This window comes from Columba livia, chromosome 7 (genome assembly GCF_036013475.1).
Source record: "Columba livia isolate bColLiv1 breed racing homer chromosome 7, bColLiv1.pat.W.v2, whole genome shotgun sequence".
NCBI classification, from domain to species: domain Eukaryota; kingdom Metazoa; phylum Chordata; class Aves; order Columbiformes; family Columbidae; genus Columba; species Columba livia.
Genome location: NC_088608.1, coordinates 33,592,809 through 33,611,557, shown reverse-complemented (window position 1 = coordinate 33,611,557; position 18,749 = coordinate 33,592,809). Strand labels below are relative to the sequence as shown.

The following is an 18,749-nucleotide window of genomic DNA, read 5'->3' as shown; positions in this document are numbered from 1 at the left end:
GTCTGGCAGCATTTTTGGGTCTCTCCTCCTTGAAACAGCCAGAACAGCAGGAGAGGGAGGTGTGTATGGGCAGACTGGTTTGGTTGCATGGTTAGGATGCAGCAGACAACTTTCTCTTTTGTGAAAGAACATCAGAGGCAAGGGTTTAAATGGGAACTGTGTGGGGCAGAATTCATCCCCAAAACAGTGCTGGTCACTGAAGAGAGCAATCTTATCTCAGGCTGTGGAATGGGCCATGAGAAAGTTGTTGCAGTGAGTAACTCAACAGCAGCCTGCAGGCTGAGAAAAATTTGCAAGCACAGAGCAAAAGAGAAGGAGAGAGAAAGAAAGAAAAAGAAGGAAGGGAGGAAGGGAGAGGGAGGAAGGAAAGAAGGAAAGAAGGAAAGAAGGAAAGAAGGAAAGAAGGAAAGAAGGAGGGAGGGAGGGAGGGAGGGAGGGAGGGAGGGAGGGAGGGAGGAAGGAAGGAAGGAAGGAAGGAAGGAAGGAAGGAAGGAAGGAAGGAAGGAAGGAAGGAAGGAAGGAAGGAAGGAAGGAAGGAAGGGAAATCACAGCTTGGTTTTGCATCATTCATTAGAAATTTTTTTTTAAAATCATTTTCTTTGCCACGTACATTGCTGGCTGCAATGGTTAAGTCCAATCTTATTAAATCTACTGGAAAAGGAGCTTAGCAATTCTGGTAGCAGTTGTGAAGTTGTGAGGAACTGGACATACCAACGCTGATGGCATATTAGCTTAACGAACTCAAGAGGGACCACATATATGGGAGGGAAGTAAATCTATGAAGAAGCAAGGATAGCTCCTTCATCTGCTAAAAGCACATATGAAATACAGGCAGTGTGTCGACTTGGGGAAAGAAACCTAGAAAGCAGTGATTCTTCGAGAGATTTAGCACTGACAAGGCATGACACTGCGTTACCCATAAGGTTAAAAATACCAACAGTATAAATGTAGGCGGAGGGCGGGCTTTTTGGCACAGCAGTTTTAATGGAATCCTACCCCACCCCATTTGACCTAATCCCATGCACTGTAGCCTCGGCTGGAGTAGGGCCCTTCCAGGAGTGGTACGAGACCAGACAGTGCCATGATCTGCTCTTAACTTAATTTACTGTGACATCTGTGAAAAGAGCTGACGTGAGGTAGGGAGGGGAGAGGAGCAGAGCCAAGAGGGTGTAATTCAGCCATGGTTCAGCCCCGCAGGAGATCCAGCCCTCGGCTGTGCTCCAGCATTACAAGGCAGCGCTGCCTGTGCCAAGTTACTTACGAGCTGCTCTGCCAGCTCGAAGTCCAAGTCCAGCAGATTAACTCTGAGGGGTCTGTTGTAAGCGAACCCACGACCGAACTCCAGCTGCATCACTCTATCAAAATTGCTCACTCGGTCCAGCCCAACGAAGATGAGAGCGTTGACACCTGAGGAGGGGAAGCAGAAGGGTTGTGTGGTGGGGTGAGGTGCTTTGCAGAGCTTGCACACACTTCCTGTTAAGGATGGGTCGTTATCTGCCTCTTTGACTGCAAATGGAGGTTATTCAATTGAGAAAAAATATCTTCAAGCACATTTAGTACAAGTTATCCACATGCTTACTTAGGTGCCAGCAGGAAACTAAATATCACAGAAAGGCAACTAAGAATAGCAAGTGCCTGTAGAGATCATTAAATCCTTACTATCAAAAGCCAGTAGATTCATGACAAATGGTGGTAAAATGGGCCACATATTAACATAGATTATAATAATAGCTTTAAAGAGTAAAAAAGTTACCTTCTGTATGCAAAGCAGACGAAGCAGCCTCCAGCTCATCTATAGAGTCATCTGCACCATCAGTAAAATGGATTATGACCTGGGAGAGAAACAAATTTATGTCAGGACCCAGAATATTGCAGTTGCAAAACACAGCCAATGTGCAACCTGAAGAGCCTTCTTCCAAGAGATGTTACATCTCAGAGGAGATGGTGGAATTGTTACCTCCACTCCAGGCCATGAAGTTTTGCATTTCTGTGCCAGATTTCAATACATCATACCATGCAGGTGTTTGTTCCTAAAGCACGAACAGGGAAAATCTAGAAAGCAATAGTTTGCAGCCAAGCAGTGCTCATGGGTACTGTCTGCAATAAAATTTATTTATTTAATGTGTAAATTAATTTATTTAATTTATTATGAATTTACACTTGCTTTGCCAACTAAAATACACCAGAAGCCAGCTTTCCTGGCCAACACAATCGCAGTGGTCTTGGTTTTGACTTACCTTGGTGCTGCCAGAGGGCGCAGATCGGAATTTGTTTAGGTAGGACCTCAGTGTATCCGCCGTGAGAAAATAGGGCCCACGTGTGCGCATGCCTTGAAACCTCTCAAAGAGCTCAGGCTGGTATTCGGAGAAGTCCAGTCCCTCTACAGGTCCCCCCCGAGCCTGGGCCATGATGGCTACCCTGACATTGGGTGCCTGGTTGCCAGTACAGCTGATTTTCTGCATCTGTGTTATTCTCTTCAGCACAGACTCAACTCTGGACTCCAGACCTCTCTGGGAATTAAATATATTTTGTCCGGCCCCAACATCTGTGACATCGAAGCCAAGTATCACATCTAAGTCGCAATCTGAAAGACAAATGCAGAAAGAGAGGAGTGTGTCATTGTTGAGCAATACAACTGCTTTTCAAGTAATGACTTTCCTAATTATTCTGTTAGTCGTTAGAGAAGACACTGTCTGCATCAAGAGCTGTCACCATTTGCTACACAAGTGCCTTCTACTTCCTTTCATCATAGCAATGACAATCTGGGAAAATCTGAATTTCTTTATTTTTTTTTCTTGTGCAATTGTTGCTTAACATTGTGAGTAGCTGACTAAACCAAGTCCAACAGAAATTTGTGTTTTCACCAGGCAACCAAGACTGCTGCTTTCTTTGCTCTGTGTGAAAAACTGTTAGTACTTGCACAGTGTATATGTAACTTCTGTCAGTACTTGCACGTGTGTACATGTACCTCCTACCTGTGTTTGAAGCAACCGTCCTCCACTCAGGGGGACGGAGAGGGAGGATTCCTTTTTAAGGCAATTTTATCTTAAAATACAACCACTCTTGCCCCACATTTTTCTCATATAGCTGTCATGAGACCAAGTGGGCACCCTGGATGATCTGACAATAGAAATTCCGATTTCCAGCACATCATACATGCCAGGGACTCAACAGCCAAAGAGTCCAACTGGCTTGTTATAAATGCAGCGGTCAAAATAAGGACCATCACTTTTCATTTTGGCACCAACATTTGTCTGCCAACATGCTACTGGCTAAACAAAGGAGCCTCTCCGATGCACTAGTAGAAGGCCAGTGATTTAGTGCCTGCCTGGCATATTTTTCCACCATGACTGCACCTCTGCAGTGATGGCACACCAGTCATTCACATGCTAAAGCACAGAAACAGGCAACTCTTGTACCAAAGGCTTGCAGCCTACCACCATGCTGATGGAGGAGATCTGAGCCTATGCTGCACCTCAGGCTATAGGCAAAGCACAAGAGCAGGCTAGACAAGTCCATCAAAATGCATTAGATATTAAAAGCCACCCTCAGGAACAAACTGAGAATGTTATGAAAGGATCGTGCTTACCTCTTGTAACATCTGTTAGTGCTGGGCACAATTTCTCCTCCATAGCAGCTTCCAGTGTAACCAGGACCTGCTCATTCAGCTCAGACAGCTCCTGGGCTGTGGACGCTCTGAAACTCGTGGCACTCTCACTGGCCAACCTGCTCACTTCCTTCAGGTCGATGTTTCTCACACCAACTGCAAATACCTTGACACCTTTCTGTGCGATTTCCAGGGAGGCACCCGGCCCATCATCTGAGGACACCCCACCTGTGACAATGAAGGCAATCTGGGGAACCCTCTGGTCAATTCGGCTGCCGGCCTCCTTCACAAAGTGTTTTGCTTGGATGTGCCTGATGGCTGCACCAGTATTTGCCACTCGACCACCTTTGTAGATTACTTTGTTGATGGCATCTAAAATCTGAGGTTTAGTAGAGTAGTCCTTGAGGAAAAACTCATCAGTCACATCTGAGTTGTACTGGGCCAGTCCTACCTGGATAGAATCACCATCCCTATAAATGGCATCCACCACAGAGTAGACAAACTGAAGAACTTCTTGGAAGTTATCTCTCCCCAGATTGATGGAACCATCTAGCAAAAACACGATGTCAGCCTGCTTTTTAGCTCCTGAAAAGATTACAAAGAAATGACAGTTATTAATAATTGTTTGTGGCATCTGTAATAATTAAGATGCTTAGTGCTTTGTGAATTAGAGTTGTGTTTCTCTGCCTTTTCAGTTTCATCAGTCTTTGGCATGATTTTACATCTGTACCAGAAGAAAGGTTTTAAGCAACGCATTTGTTATACTTTATGCAACATTACTTGTTTTTGTGATAGACAACCTCATCTCATTTCAAATTTAATTCTATTCTTTCCTTTGCTCAACAAGGTCTTCTTCAAAGTCTTCTTTAAAACAATGTGACTAAACAATTGGGAATCAAAATGCATTATTATGTTAAGTATAGGAAGAATCATTTTCACGTTACATATATTCTATCTGTGGTGTGTCCAAAAAAGTCTACAGGATGAACAGCAGTCTTACCAGGTACTGAAAAATCAGGAATTTCTGTTGTGGGTATTGGACGTTCTTCAAGAATGTTATGCACCCTGTTTTCTAAAGTTGGGAGTTCAGTGAAGTCCTGTACCACAAGCACACGCTCAGGATCATTAGTAATGACCTGCAGCTGGTTCCTGTCCACGTTCCTGGCTCCGACACCCAGAGGCTTAATGCTTGTTGAAGTGATCACGTTAGCAGGTCTGTTCACATCATCCTGAGACCGATCTCCAAGGATGACAACCAGGTGCTGGGGCACTCCATCTTCTATCCTGCTCCCTGCAGACTTGATGAAGTAGTTCTTCACCACATAGTCTAGGGCTTTGCCAGCATTCACAGGGGACCCCCCTCTAAGCCTCAAGCGACGGATGGCTTGCATGACAGCATTTTTGGACTTGTGGGTCTTCAGGTAGAACTCAGGGAAGACGTTGTTGCTGAACTGTACCACACCAATACGTACTTTGTTTGGCCCAACTTCCAGCTGCTGAACAATTCTGCTGATGAAATCCCGAATGTGAGCAAGCCCATCAGACCTAACGCTGTCGGAGCTGTCGATGAGGAAGACTATGTCCTTTGCGTCAGCAGGAATATCTGCAGGGAAGCAAGGAGAGGGGAAATAACTTGTGTGCCAAGCCTTTGCTTAAGCTTTGCTGGAGGATTTCTGTGCTATCTGCTCTCATGGAATGTAAAATTGCACAGCATATTTTAGCCAACTTTAGGCATGGTGCTACAGGGAGCGTCTCCAAAAGGGCTTGTCTGCAAGTGTGCATGTGTGTGTTAACAGTCTGCCTAATATCCGAAGTATGTATTACTGAGACCCTTATCTGTTTCGTTCATTAATGTTCTTCTCTGGATTTGTCAGTGTTTCCACTTCATTTTACCTTAGATTTATGTCTCTTTCCTAGAGAGCTGCTAAATGGGAATAGGCAATATTTGACTTGAAAATCAAAAGTTATAATGTATTTAGGTACTTCAGTAGAATTTCTGTATGTCTAAGTTTTTCTTCTAAAATTATACATGTGCTGCATCTTTGCTTTTAACTAAGGAAAACTCAGTTTAGAGAGAAAGATGGAAAGTTATTTACAATTTTGGGCAACATTCACTTGAATAGCAACCCAAAGGCAGCTGGTGTTGACAGAGCCTTACCTCCAGGGGGTTGCACATCTCCCAGCAGTCGTCTGATTTGGTCCTCAGTCAAGGTTTCAATAGGAGTCAGCAGCTTCTGCTCAAGGCTAGGCAATTCCTGGAAGCTGGAGACTTGAAATACATAATCAGGACTAAGGGAAATCTGTACCATCTCCTCAGGATCCACATTCTTCGCTACCACCATAGGTGCCACCCCCACTTGTTTGACTTGGAGCGATGGGTACTCTAAGTCATCGTCAGACTTGCGTGAGGACAGGATGATCAAAAACTGAGGGACACCCTCTTCTATGCGGCTCCCTGATGGCCGGGTGAAGATGGTCTTTGCCACAAACTCAAGGGCCTCCCCGACGTTCACCTGCTGCCCTCCCTGTGGCCGCAGCCGTCTCACAGCACTCTGCACCTCGTCCTTGGTGGAGTGGGCGTTGAGCAGGAACTCCACGTGGGGATGCTCACTGAACTGGACCACCGAAATCCGGGTGGTGTCAAAGCCCACATCCAGGTTGTTCACAATCCTCTCAATGAGATCGCGGATGAGGTAGAACTCCTGGGCGGCGTAGCGAGAGCCGTCAACCATGAACACAACATCCCGCTTCACACCCGCTGCAGGAAAGAAGACAGCAGTCAGAAGATGCATCAGGCATTGCTTGTAGAGCAATGCTCTACAAGCTAAGCTCATCTTCTACATCACTGGCCAAGGCCTTTGGCCATGAGGAGAATTATCATTTTCTTTTTCCCTGTGTTCTCTCCTGGAAGCCCCATCAGGCAGCTCTGGGCTCAAGCCAGAGTCAGGACTAGTCTGGTATGCACATCCCCAAGCAGTGCAAGAACAGCAGCTTCCAGAGCAAAGGATGCTAGGGAAAGCTGCAACAGTAATTCCTTGTGGGATCTCCACCCAAAGAAATATAGCCTAGTAGTGCTTCTTACTGAGGGCAGATTGCCAAGCAGCCTGGGGTTTTTTCACACTCAGTACCACACCTCTTTCTTTGGTTTGGTCCTCTAGCAAAGCTCCTATCCTTTTATTCCCTCAACTTCTGCCTTTCCAGGATGATTTTTTGTTTCTTAATAAAATATTTTCTGCAGTGGTCATTCAGGTCAGAGCCTGAATTATTGCTGAGCATCACACTGAGAAGTGCGGTTGGAGGAAAGCAGTCTGACTGTGAAGAGCCAGAGTAGGATGGTGGACTTTAAAGGGATTGATCTGGGGTGGGTACCCTTCATTCCTTCATCACAGGCATACACTGGCTGGATTTCATTCAAAGTGAGACCAGAAATGGAATATGTGATCCTTTTCCTGATGCTTGCTTCCAGTTTCCCTTCCCCCAGAGAATAAGCATGGCAAATGTAGGACACAGCAGCAAGCCTTATATTTAGCAGAAAGGTGATCTTGATTTATAGTGGTGTGAAGGTGTCCCTGTATCATCTAAATGATGCGATTTCCATTCCAGGAGGAACAGTATGGGCTTAAAATCTGTCAACTTAATACAAGATTAGGGTTGTGTCACACACTTTGTGAGTCTTTCATGTGGATACAACATGGACCACGTTGAAGGACTGGGCTTAAAGGTGGCTCGGCGTAATTACACAACTCCTACCAACCCTAGGTAGTTCAACAGTGAGACCAAGATGGACTTGGAGTCTTAGTTGTGACCATCTTTGCTTTTCTCAGTTTGTGTTGCAACCATGATGTTACTAAACATCATATTTTGCCGCTGGCTCTCGGTGCAGACACAAACATCTTCTCACCTGGGCTGGGTGATGTAAAAATCAGATCAGGGGCAAGTGACTCTATCTCTTTCTTGGTCAGACGGATGACTCTGTTCGAGACGACCTGCTGCACTGTATCCAGCTGGCTGAAGTCAGGCACAGAGATCGCAAAATCTGGGAGGAAGGAAATAGTCTGCAGCTCTGTCAGGTCAGCATTTCCAATCCCGATGCCAAAAGGCACTGTGCCACTTGTCTTCAGGACCACTGAGGGCCTCCTCACATCATCCTGCGACCGGTCAGCAGTCAGCAGAATCAGGAACTGCGGGACACCCTCTGCTATCCTGCTGCCACTCGACACCGTGAACACGTTCTTGATGAGATAGTCGAGGGCTGCACCAGTGTTCAGAGGAGATCCTCCCATAATCTTCAGCTCCTGGATGGCATTGATGAGATCTGCTTTGTCTTCATGGGTGTCGAGTAGGAACTCGGGTTGTATGACGTTGCTGTACTGTGCGACGGCGACACGGACCTTGTCACGACCGATATCCAGGCTTTCGACAACTCTTTGGACAAAAGTCTTCAGTAGAGGAAAACCTCTTCTGACACCATCCGAGCCATCAATTAGAAACACCACATCCTTCTTCTCACCTCTCTCAACTACTGTTTGAGACAAGTAAGGTAAGGGGGGAATAAGTGAGATTCTCTTTTGCAGTGAATATTATTCTCCACATACATTGAACCATAGTACAAAAGCTTGGGCAGGGGAAACGGAGGTGTCAGGATGGGTGGTTTGGTTCCTTTGCCATCGGATGCAATCCCTGGCAAAGAGGCAGATGGGTGGAAGTTGGTGGAAACTGCATTGCAACACATGCCAGGCCTTACCCACCAAGTCATAGAATCATAGGACCCACAGGAAACAGAGTGTCAAGGGACTCTGTGTGCCATCTCCTACCTGAGACTAGGAGAAGCCATCTGCTCCAAAGAGGTCTAGGAAGCTGGCACATGGCTTTAAATGTGCAACAGGAGCCTGGGGCATCAGGGATGGATCAGAGAAAACTGAGTTTCTGAATGAAATGAGATACTGAAGAGAGGGTGCTCACAAGGAACTGGTGAAGAGAGGAAAAGATTTTCTGAGGAATCACTGAACTTAGAAATGCTAGAGACTGGTTTTTGTTTTGTTTTACTAACTTCAAGCACAAAAAATGCTAATTGTGACCAAACATTCTTTAAAAAAAAAAATATATATATATACATATTGAACATAAAATATCTAAGATCAGAGAACTGTTTACATGTTCTGCTATTGATTAACAGAGTTGCAAAGCTTTGGCTCAGCCAAGCAGAAGACATCACTGCCTGTCAAACACAGCAACTGGTGGACGGCATCCCCAAAAGTGTTGTTGGCTTGTTTATAGCAGGGTTAAGAGGGATAAGCAGAAGCATGATCTGTCCCTCTGAAGAAAATATTAAATATCTGCTTGCAAATGCCAGACATATAAAGAGTTAACCAGGACAACTGAGGTCTTAATGCAGACTTCAAATCAAGTTTATTGTTTAAGAGGAATGCTAGAAACTTGTTGGGTTGATACACGAAACTGGAATATTAACATATGTTGTGTTGAGCAATACAGGCAGACATTACCTGGTGTATGCCAGGTTCATACACTTCTTCTAAAGTTCAGGAGCAGAAGAGAACCCTATCAAAAGTCTCAGGGGAGCAGACAAAGAGTTTAAAAAGTATGGGTACTCTTACTAGGTGGCTCTATTTTAGCCAAGAATAATAGGAAAAGTAGATGATGCAGCTACTTGTGAGCAAATAGCATAATTATTCACCGTATTTGGTGGTCAAAGGAATTAAAGATGATCTTGACAAGACAGAAATGGTTTGAAAAGGGAGGATGCAAATCAAGAGCACCAGTTGCACTAGTCTATGTTGAGGCAGAAGCTGCACAAATACAGGAAGGGCAATGACTTCACATGGAAAGGATGGAGTAAGAGATGACCAGGGGACACCATTGTTATGCTCTGGTCATGTGGAGCAGCCTGATGTTGGAGAGACAAGGGTGAAAAGGTAGAAAACCTACAAGGAAAGATTGAATGAGCTGGTTACACAGCTGGTGACAGGAGGACCAAGACAAGATGTACATGGCAAGCTTAAAGTAATTGAGAGGATGTCATACAAAACGTGGAAATGAGTTAACATCTGTATCCTTCTTGAGTTGCAGGAGATGCAAAAGGCTTAAACTATGACTAGGAAGGCAGAGGTTTGACATTAAGGAGAGGTATCTACTGATACAGATAAAAGCAATTGAACAGATTTATTATGGAGGCTGGGAAATCTCCACTGAAGGGGTTTCAGAACATGTTAGACCAGTGTCATCTGGTTCTGAACAAGGAAATCTTTTGGGGACAAGAGTATGTAGCAGATGGCACCCTGAGATCCCTTCCAACCCTATTGCTTCCTTATGTTTCTATGATTCTAAATCCATCTGCCCAGGACTTTTACAGAGAGATGACATGGATGTTTTTACACTTCTCCTTGTCCCTACCTGCTGTTGGGAGACAGATTAATTCTCAAATTAGGGCTTACTCAGGAAATCACGCAGCTGGACATGCATAATTTCCAGTACCGCAGTGTGAATTTATAATTGTGGCTGTGTGATTTTTTTTCTGACTTTTTTTTTTTATTCTTCAATTATTCCATACTCATCTACTGAGCTTGTAACAGTAAATGAGTCAAGAGCATCTAATTTATTAATGCATAGGTTAAAAATGTAGAAACTCTCATCATAATTTGTAAGAAATAATGGAGCAAGAGTGAATCCACTACGCTGCAGTGCTCCTTACACCCCACCACTCCTCCAGAAAAGGGAGGAGGGAAAGAGAAACTGAGACAAGCCTTTAATTTCTTCTTCTTCTAGTCCATTGCACATGAATTTATGCAAGATCTCAGGGGCAATGACTCTCTGTTATTTCAGGTTTGCACCATGTTTTGCACACTCTAACAGCACCTACTGCAGCTCTAGCAGCCAAACAAAAGGTTTTTCCTTACTCATCTTTAAAAATCAGTTTTGACCTTAATGCTTTGCTGGACTGGGGTCTGACTGGAGGAAAATCCAAGTACAATAGCAGTTTCCACATAATTGTTTTAGACATCACCAGACCCAATTGCCTGTGTTACCAAATTGAGAGGGGCATGTAAGTGATGTCTTTCAGACTTTTGGAAATCCCAAGGGTCCCTGTACCTGTTGGCTGAAGCTGGATAGTTTTCAACAGGTTGACTATGTTTGGCTGAAGCTCTGAAATTCGAGGCAGGGACTCTACATTCAGAATGAATTGTGGGGCGTAAACGATCCGTTCCAGCTCTACGAGGTCAGCATTTTTGGCTTTGAGAGCAAAGGTCACAACTCCAGCTTGCTTCAGAGCATCTGACGGTTGCTCCACATCATCGGTTGATCTCCCAGCAGCAAGGAGAACCAAAATCTGAGGAACCCCTTCTTCAATCCTGCTTCCAGCTTCCTTCACAAACAGCCTCCTTATAGCTTCATCTAGAGCAGCTCCAATGTTCAGTTGCTTCCCGGTTTTTATCTTCATCCTTTTCACTTTCAATAGCATGTCTTGCTTAGATGGGAGTTCAGCAAAGTCAAATTCAACTTGAATGGTGTCACTGAATTGAGCTACAGCTACTCGTGTGGCATCGGGACCCACGTTCAGTTCAGAAATGACTTTGTGTACAAAGTCCCGGACTGCAGGAAAGCTACCCAAGAGGTTGGCTGAGCCATCAATCAGGAATAAAATATCTTGCTTGCTTTCTAGAATAAATTCACAAATGAAAAGAGTTGGGAAAAAAACATATGAAGGCATTTTTCTTCTTAAACATCATCCTAGAAACTTCTCTGAAAATTAACGGGGTTTTAATATGCAAAGCAAGTGGTTTTCATTTACCAAAGTATTCAAAGGCTACAGGATTAAACAGTAACTTTGATTTATTTATCTGAGGAGGAAAGGGAATCAGGGATACCTCTCTCCTAAGACTCAATAAATTCAGGTACCAGACGGTCATATTATACATTGTATTGTATCAGGTTAGTCATATCATAAATTTGCTGTTTCATATTAGGCCAGTGGTGTTTATGCTCTTGCAATCTGCTGATAACACCAGCATGAAGTACAGCACCAGGGAGGTTTATTTTTTGTTCTTTAGAGGCTTGGTGGATAATAAAGAGACATTAGTTCACGCATACACAAAGCATCTTCTGTATTCTCTTAAAGTTCTTCTCCTAGTTGCAATACAAAGAGGCATCAAAATCCATAGGTGAGTTATGGCTTTGAGAGGAGAAATATCCTTTTACCTGTTTATGTTTGATGCCCCTTTAATCTCATTAGATATCCAAGGCAAAACTGAATACCTCATATATTTGTGTCTTAACATCTTTCATATTCATCTTAATGGTCTCCTTACCATACTAAGCACTCCTGGTTGTTTTTATAACTTCATATACACTTAGCCACAATAAGAGAATTAGCAAGCAAATACCTGTTTAAAAAAGGTTAATCTTGCCAAAAGCTTTGGAGTTTAGTATTGGAGGACAACTTTGAATATCTGAAGCCAAATTCAGCCTCCGTGGCAGCCTGATCAAAGGACTTTGACAGAGTGGCTCTGGGGAAGGATTTGGCTCCTTGTACCTGGCTAGACCTTTCCTCCTCTGTGCTCTTTGGCACTAATTTAGCCTACACAAACTACTCCTTGTGGCCAAAGGAGTATGTGTGCACGCTTCCATTGCCTGATAATACATTTACAGATTGTGACATTATCATAGCAACAGAAAGGGAATACCTGAGTAAGTGACTAGTAGGAATAAACTTACTCAGATCCTCCTTCAGTCCTGACCTGCTGAAAGACTTAAAATTGTGCTGTCTTTAAAGTGTACTAGCAATAACTTGAACAAAATTAAGAGGTGACTGTGTCAAGCCATGTGTTTAAGGTTAAGCACAGCCCTAACTCCTTTGGTGACTCATGGCCTTGAACAGATGTGAAGGTGAACACTGGGAACAAAAACAGGCAAGAAAAATAAGATTAACTTAATGCATTCAACATTAAGGAAGGTAGGTATTACCTGTTGGGGCGAGTGGAACCTCTTCCACACCTCCACTAACATATGTTGTTATAGGCTTAATTAACTCCTGTGGTAAAGCTGACAGAGCACTGAAATCATCCATAAAATACACCATTCTTGGATTAAAGGCAATCTGTTCAAGTTCTGCCTTATCCGCACTCCTAACTCCAACAGCAAAAGTCAGCACTCCAGCCCGAGCTAATTCATTGGAAACTTGCAAGAAGGGGTCGGCAGACCTCCCTGCCATCAGCAGGACTAGGACCTGTGGCACTTGTTCATTTATTCTGCTCCCACCAGCTTCCGTGAAGTGATTTGAAAGCACAAAGTTCAGTGCAGAGCCAGTGTTCAGCACTGACCCCCCCTTTGGCCTCAGCTGCCCCATACGTTGAATTATGTCTGACTTGGTTTGGTACGAGTATAGAGAGAACTCGGTTTTAGGAGTGTCGCTAAATTGCACTAAGCCAACTCGGATTTTGTCACTGCCGACATCAAGGTAGTTAACTAGGGTGGCAACAAAGTCACGCACAAAGGGGAAGTTGGCATTTCCAACGTTGAGTGATCCATCCAAAAGAAAGATGATATCCCTTTTGGTTACTTGAACTGCAGTAGAGCACAGAAAATAACATGAGACATCACAGAAAACAAAAATAGAAATTTCTTTTCATGTGTGCATACAGCATACACTGTACACGCATGTAAATATTGTTAGGAGGAAGGGGGAAGAAAAAGAGAAGAGAAAGTGCAATAGGCACATAAGTAACAAGGACTTTGCTGGAAAGTACTAAACCAGGCATGGGTGGCTTCTGAATTTTATTGAAAAGTCTTTTAAATGTCAGATTTATCAACAGGGCTCAGCCTCTGGCATGGCAAAGGTTTTCAGTGGCTGCTAATGCCAGAGTTGCATGCTCTGGCCAAATCCTTAGCCAGCAAAAGGCACCTTCATTAATTTTGGTGGAGCAACACTGAATTATGCCTACAGATACCTTGCTTATCTGCAAGTCACCATGCATTTACTTTCCAACAAATCTTTAGCCAATGTTTCTCCTTTCTGGCCTCTAAAGTGTGATTTGTCGCCCAGCACTATCACCTCTTTATTAAGCATTCTCCAGTTCCACGGGAGTGCTCCCAGGCATTTCTACGTGTACAGAACCATGTCCTGCCCTACAGAGGCTTTCCATGGTCATGCTGTACAGCCAGCAGCTGCTGGCCCACAGTGCAGAGTTAGGCTCCACTTGCATGGGAAAACTCTTCTGCCAAGTAACCAATTTGGTTGGTATTTTGAGTAAGTATTAAAAACAGCTTTTACTAATAGACTTAGAAAAGCTGGTCCAGATGAGGCTGCAAGAGCTGCCTGAGACATCTGCCTTGGGACATCTGCATTTGAGGCAGAAAACTGCATTTTTATGTCAGACATACATTTTTCAGGCTGCCAAAGCAGAGAAAAATTTCCCACTTCTGGTAGTAAACAGCCAGTTCTATGCTCCTTTTTTAACGTTAAAATAATCTCTGAGTGTCTCCCAGCATCTGAGCCCTGAGACATAAATCTGCAACATCACAGCATCATCCTCCTGTGCTTTTTGCTCTAAACATGTCATGCCTGGACAATAGATCAAAATGCTAAAACTTTAAATAAGATCTCAGAGATCTAAAGAGAGGGCTCATCCAGTGCACCACCCCTGGATGCCTTCCTCCAAATAAGTTATTTGAGAATATACTTATGCCAGTTGATAATTCTGTTCAATGTATTTCTGTTTAAAGCATTTAACCATGTGTATACAGTTATATTCACCCACTTCTCTAGGTTACCTTGTCCCTGTAAGCTTGTTTTTATATATATAAAATATACAAATACTGAGATATTAAAACAGGAAATTAAAAAAGAGCTCTTTGAAACACAGGCACTGCTCTCAGATTTTACAGATTGTCTCAGTTTTCTATATTTGTAATTTTTCCAAGAAAACAGCCATTCAGAGCCCAGGGTGAGACAATATCTAGTTGAAATGTAGCAGACTGCCCGGTGTCAAAATCTGTTATCTATTAATAATCATCATTTTATGGAGTAGAATATGATCAATTGCTTATTATGTATGTGAATAGCTGTGAGTACAGCAGAGCAGAAGGACTGGGAAAAAAGAGAAGCTGCATGAATGAGCTTTGAAGAACATGGAAGTTTAGGAACATTTTTAATTTATATTGAAAAATAAAAATGTCAGGTTTGGTGTATAGCCATGCAAAACTGTATTAGCAGGAAGTACATTCTGGAAAAAAGCTTATGAAATGATAATTCCTGTGATATTCATCTTAATTAAGGACAGGTATTGGCAAACTGATTTAAAATGTCTGCTCTTCATGTAAATCAATTATAGGCTCTAATTTTTTGAAGACTTCTTTCCAGAAAGTGTATTTATATTGTGCTGCAGTTTATAATTTTAAATTACTGGGAGAAGCTAGAAAAAATATGGATATGGTTTAACACCCACTTAAGCCAAAGTGAACCTCACTGGTAGCTGGATGAAGTCCTGTTTTTCCAATGCTTATGTGCCATGGGACAGAAATACAAAACTCAAATATGATCTAGCACAACAATAATTCAACCTCAAACATCACTATCAGGAAGAAATCCGGAGAAATTTGGTATAAAATCTCTATGTAGCTGGTATCTCTCCTGAAATGCAGGCAAAACTGCCTCAAAAGACATAACTCTAGTGACTGGATTGCTTCCAAAGCCTACTGATGTCAATGGCAAGACCAAGTAAAAAGAATCCTCTGGCTTCCCAGGCTTTGGATCATCTTCTAAACAGATTAAATTAAAATCAACACTGCAATAGTCTCGTATGCCTCTTAGGGCTTGAGCTGAGTAAATGATAAGAAAACTATAAATATGTTCTTAAAGGGTGAGTTTTAGTCCAACAGTGTCAGGCTAGATTTCTCTGAACATCTCTATGAAAAACTTGCTTATTTTCTTTACACTCAGAAGAAACGTTAAAGCTTTCTTGAGCAAATATCCACTACAGGTGATTTTCAAACTGGGGAAGAGGTTAATGTATTCACAGTGTGACCTGTTCATAGTTTACATAAACCCCAAGTGAGAGAAAAAGCCTCCACTGAACAAATTCAATACCCAACTACTAAAGCACATCTTTGACATCCAGGCCTTTACATGTTGGTGACAAATATGGAATGGGACAAAAATCTCCAGGAAGCAATAACAAACCTGAAACCACAAACTCACTACGAAATTCACCGATCTGTTCATGCACATTTTGCAAATCAAAGAGACACCATTTATCTATGCCAAAACATGTGCTTGAAGCTTTTTTCCCCCTTTTCTCTACCTATCATAGAATAAGAGTTGACAGACATATAAACCATACGACCTTAATTAGAAAAAAGTAGTTAATTACCTGACGGTGGTTCTTCAATAATCAGTCCTCCAGAGAGTGTCCGGATAGGTGACAGCACTTCAGGAAGAATGGCTTGCATGAACTGAATGCGGAAATCATTTGGGTTGAATACAAAATCTCTCTCGTGGGCAATTTCTTGAAGTTCTGCCAGGTCAGCATTTCTCGACCCAATAGCAAGGATCACTATGCGGTTCCTTTTCATCTCCGCTGCAGCTTGGTCAACAGCATCCATGGACTTACCACCAGTGATGAGCACCAGCATGGGGAGCACCCCTTCCTCCATCCTGCACCCAGCAGCACTAGTGAAGAAGTTATTCCTCACAAAGTCCAGTGCCGACCCAGTGTTGAGAGCGGTACCACCCATGAGCTTCATTCTCCTCACATTCGCCATTACATCCTTTCTGGTCTGGTGGGTGTTAAAATAAAACTCTGGCTTCACAGTGTCTGCATACTGTGCCACCGCAACTTGGATCAGGTCAGGTCCAACCTCCAGCCTTTGGACGATTTTGGCAACGAAATCGCGAATTGAGTTAAAGGGTGCAGTCCCCAAGGCAGTTGAGCCATCTATGAGGAAGACTATATCCTTCTTGTTCACTTCAATAACTGCAAGTAACACATGAACAAAATGTTAGCAGAAGCCTTTATGACACTCTGCGCATCAGTTCTGTGTCAACGGTTCAGCAACATTTAGGATTTCTTGTTTGCTTGAAGTACTGTTACTCTCAACAGCTTTTAAAGAGTCCTGCTTTCAAAACAGAATTATTTTTTAGGTTCTAGTAGAGGGCTAGTAAGAAACCTGATTGAATGTTTCTCCTTTCTAAAATGCGGAAGAGTTGAAGAGTTGCAAGAATTGCACTGTTTATAAAACTTAACATTAAAATGCATACACACATCAAAACAAGAAAGAAAAGCAAACAGTCAGAATAAATCTTCACACTCAGCTGGTATGTGAGACAAAATAAACAGCTGATGCTCCCTCTGTCTTCAGATCAGTCATCTGAACCATGCCAGAGCATGCTTTGGTCTCAGGAGGATTAGATTCCCAAGAGCAATGACACAAGCAAAGAACAATCTTCACTCAACATACCTGCACTTCAGGTCTTCACATCCTACATCTTATTCCTTATCTAACAAAAACAAGTTATGATTTTTCTTGGTACAGCTTGCCCAGTCATGGAAGAGCTGAGTTATATTCTGGTTGCCATGTCTTTAACAAAACATGTCCCCTAGGTCCCCTCTGAAACTATGTTATTGACAGCGGCATAGGACACAGAAAGAGCACAATTAGCTTTTCCGTTCCCTGGCTAAGTTTGAAGGAAGAGAGTTAGGGAGAAAAAAACCCTGTTGTGTGGCATTGGAACCAAAGTACTATAATATTTAATACAGCAAATGTACAAGAAAAAACAGTAAATATTAACAAGATCAATACCATTATGATAAAAGCATTATACATTATCATCGTGGAAGATGCTCTTAATACCATCTTTTAGACAACCCCACTCACATCATCACCTCCCTGATTTCATGCCATTGAAGTGAGTAAAGGAAACCTTGTGTGTCTTCCAAGTTATGCTGGAGCATTATGGATCATCGTGTTATGTTGGACTTGGGATGTCCTTAAATCACCTACCCACCTAAGAGCTCCTGACATGCGGTCAATATTCAAGGTGGCAGGTCCAGCATGTCTTGGGCTCACAGTGCACAGCCTGGGGGGAAGAGGAGACCCAGCATTTTTGGGATCTCACACCCCTCAGGACAAGCGGTAGCAAACGCTCTCTTGTCCTGCCCGGGGTGGAAAAGGGCAGCTCTTCAGCCCATCAGGATTCCTCTGCATGGAGGCTATTTACTTTGGATTAGAACAAAGAACAAAGCTTTGGCTGCAGTCCTTCCTGGCCGTACACCAGCTGGCCAAGGAAAGCAATGCTCCCAAAGGCTGGTCTCTGTCAGGTTTCTCATTATGGGTGAGTGCCATGAGATTGGGCTACCCCCAGGAGTGATTTAGAGCTGGAGATGACATCTGTGACTCGCCTGACCCCTTTGTCCTCAGACCCCAAGAGACCTGCCTCTGCCAGCAAGTGTGATCCTTTGCAAATACCTCTCACAGAGTCTTGCTGGAAGTCTTTAATTAAAAGACCTGTTGTCAAACTTTGAATCTTAAAATAGCCTGCTGTGGTGCTGTTGGGCACAAAATTATGAGAACCTACATGGAGTGAATGTGGTTGCACCCTCCCCAAGCCCCAGCTTCACATGAACTGACGGTGGCTTGAAGTTGACTGCCCAGGCTGTCAAAACAGAGTTATTGACAAAGCAACAAGGATTTGTTTAAATGATCCCTTTCCCAGAGCCATAATTTTCAGCATTCATCCCCCCAGCCAGGTTTTTTTCCTCATCAGTTACTCCAAGGAAGAGACAGCTGAAAACAGGAAACTTTTGAAAAGGATAAGAAGGGCTGAAATCTCTGCTTTGCATCACACAGGAGAGATGTCCAAAGAGCTTCCTTAGCTTGTCAGCAGCTAGATACCCAAAAATGGAGGCCCTGGAAACTTCTGACTTTATATAGAAGTTTATGGGAAACATCAAAGGGGCTTTGCAAAGATGAGAGAGGCTGGGAAGGAATAGCTCCCTCCACTAGTCATTCCTCTTGCAGCTCTCAAAACCTGCGGTATGTTTCCTTAGAGAAGAGAAATGCAAGAACCGAAACCAAAACCCGCAGGAAGAAACACCCCACGGTGCTAATTTCAATGGATGCAATTAAAGCA

At 43.2% G+C, this 18,749-nt stretch overlaps 1 protein-coding gene across 11 annotated transcripts in view; it reads right to left on the bottom strand.

Annotated features, from left to right (window-relative positions):
* Positions 1-18,749, bottom strand: part of COL6A3 (collagen type VI alpha 3 chain) — a 61,153-nt gene that overhangs the window by 25,586 nt on the left and 16,818 nt on the right. For 5 of the 11 annotated variants that reach the window (XM_065069160.1, XM_065069158.1, XM_065069161.1 and 2 more), the window contains 10 exons: positions 15,991-16,593; positions 12,587-13,186; positions 10,715-11,281; positions 7,509-8,129; positions 5,766-6,365; positions 4,608-5,210; positions 3,590-4,192; positions 2,238-2,584; positions 1,754-1,832; positions 1,262-1,407 (listed from right to left, as the gene is read on the bottom strand). In XM_065069160.1, coding sequence (XP_064925232.1) covers positions 1,262-1,407; positions 1,754-1,832; positions 2,238-2,584; positions 3,590-4,192; positions 4,608-5,210; positions 5,766-6,365; positions 7,509-8,129; positions 10,715-11,281; positions 12,587-13,186; positions 15,991-16,593 — 4,769 coding nt within the window. The remainder of the gene's footprint in view (positions 1-1,261; positions 1,408-1,753; positions 1,833-2,237; positions 2,585-3,589; positions 4,193-4,607; positions 5,211-5,765; positions 6,366-7,508; positions 8,130-10,714; positions 11,282-12,586; positions 13,187-15,990; positions 16,594-18,749) is intronic. The other 6 variants (XM_065069162.1, XM_065069166.1, XM_065069165.1 and 3 more) reach the window with 4 other exon arrangements.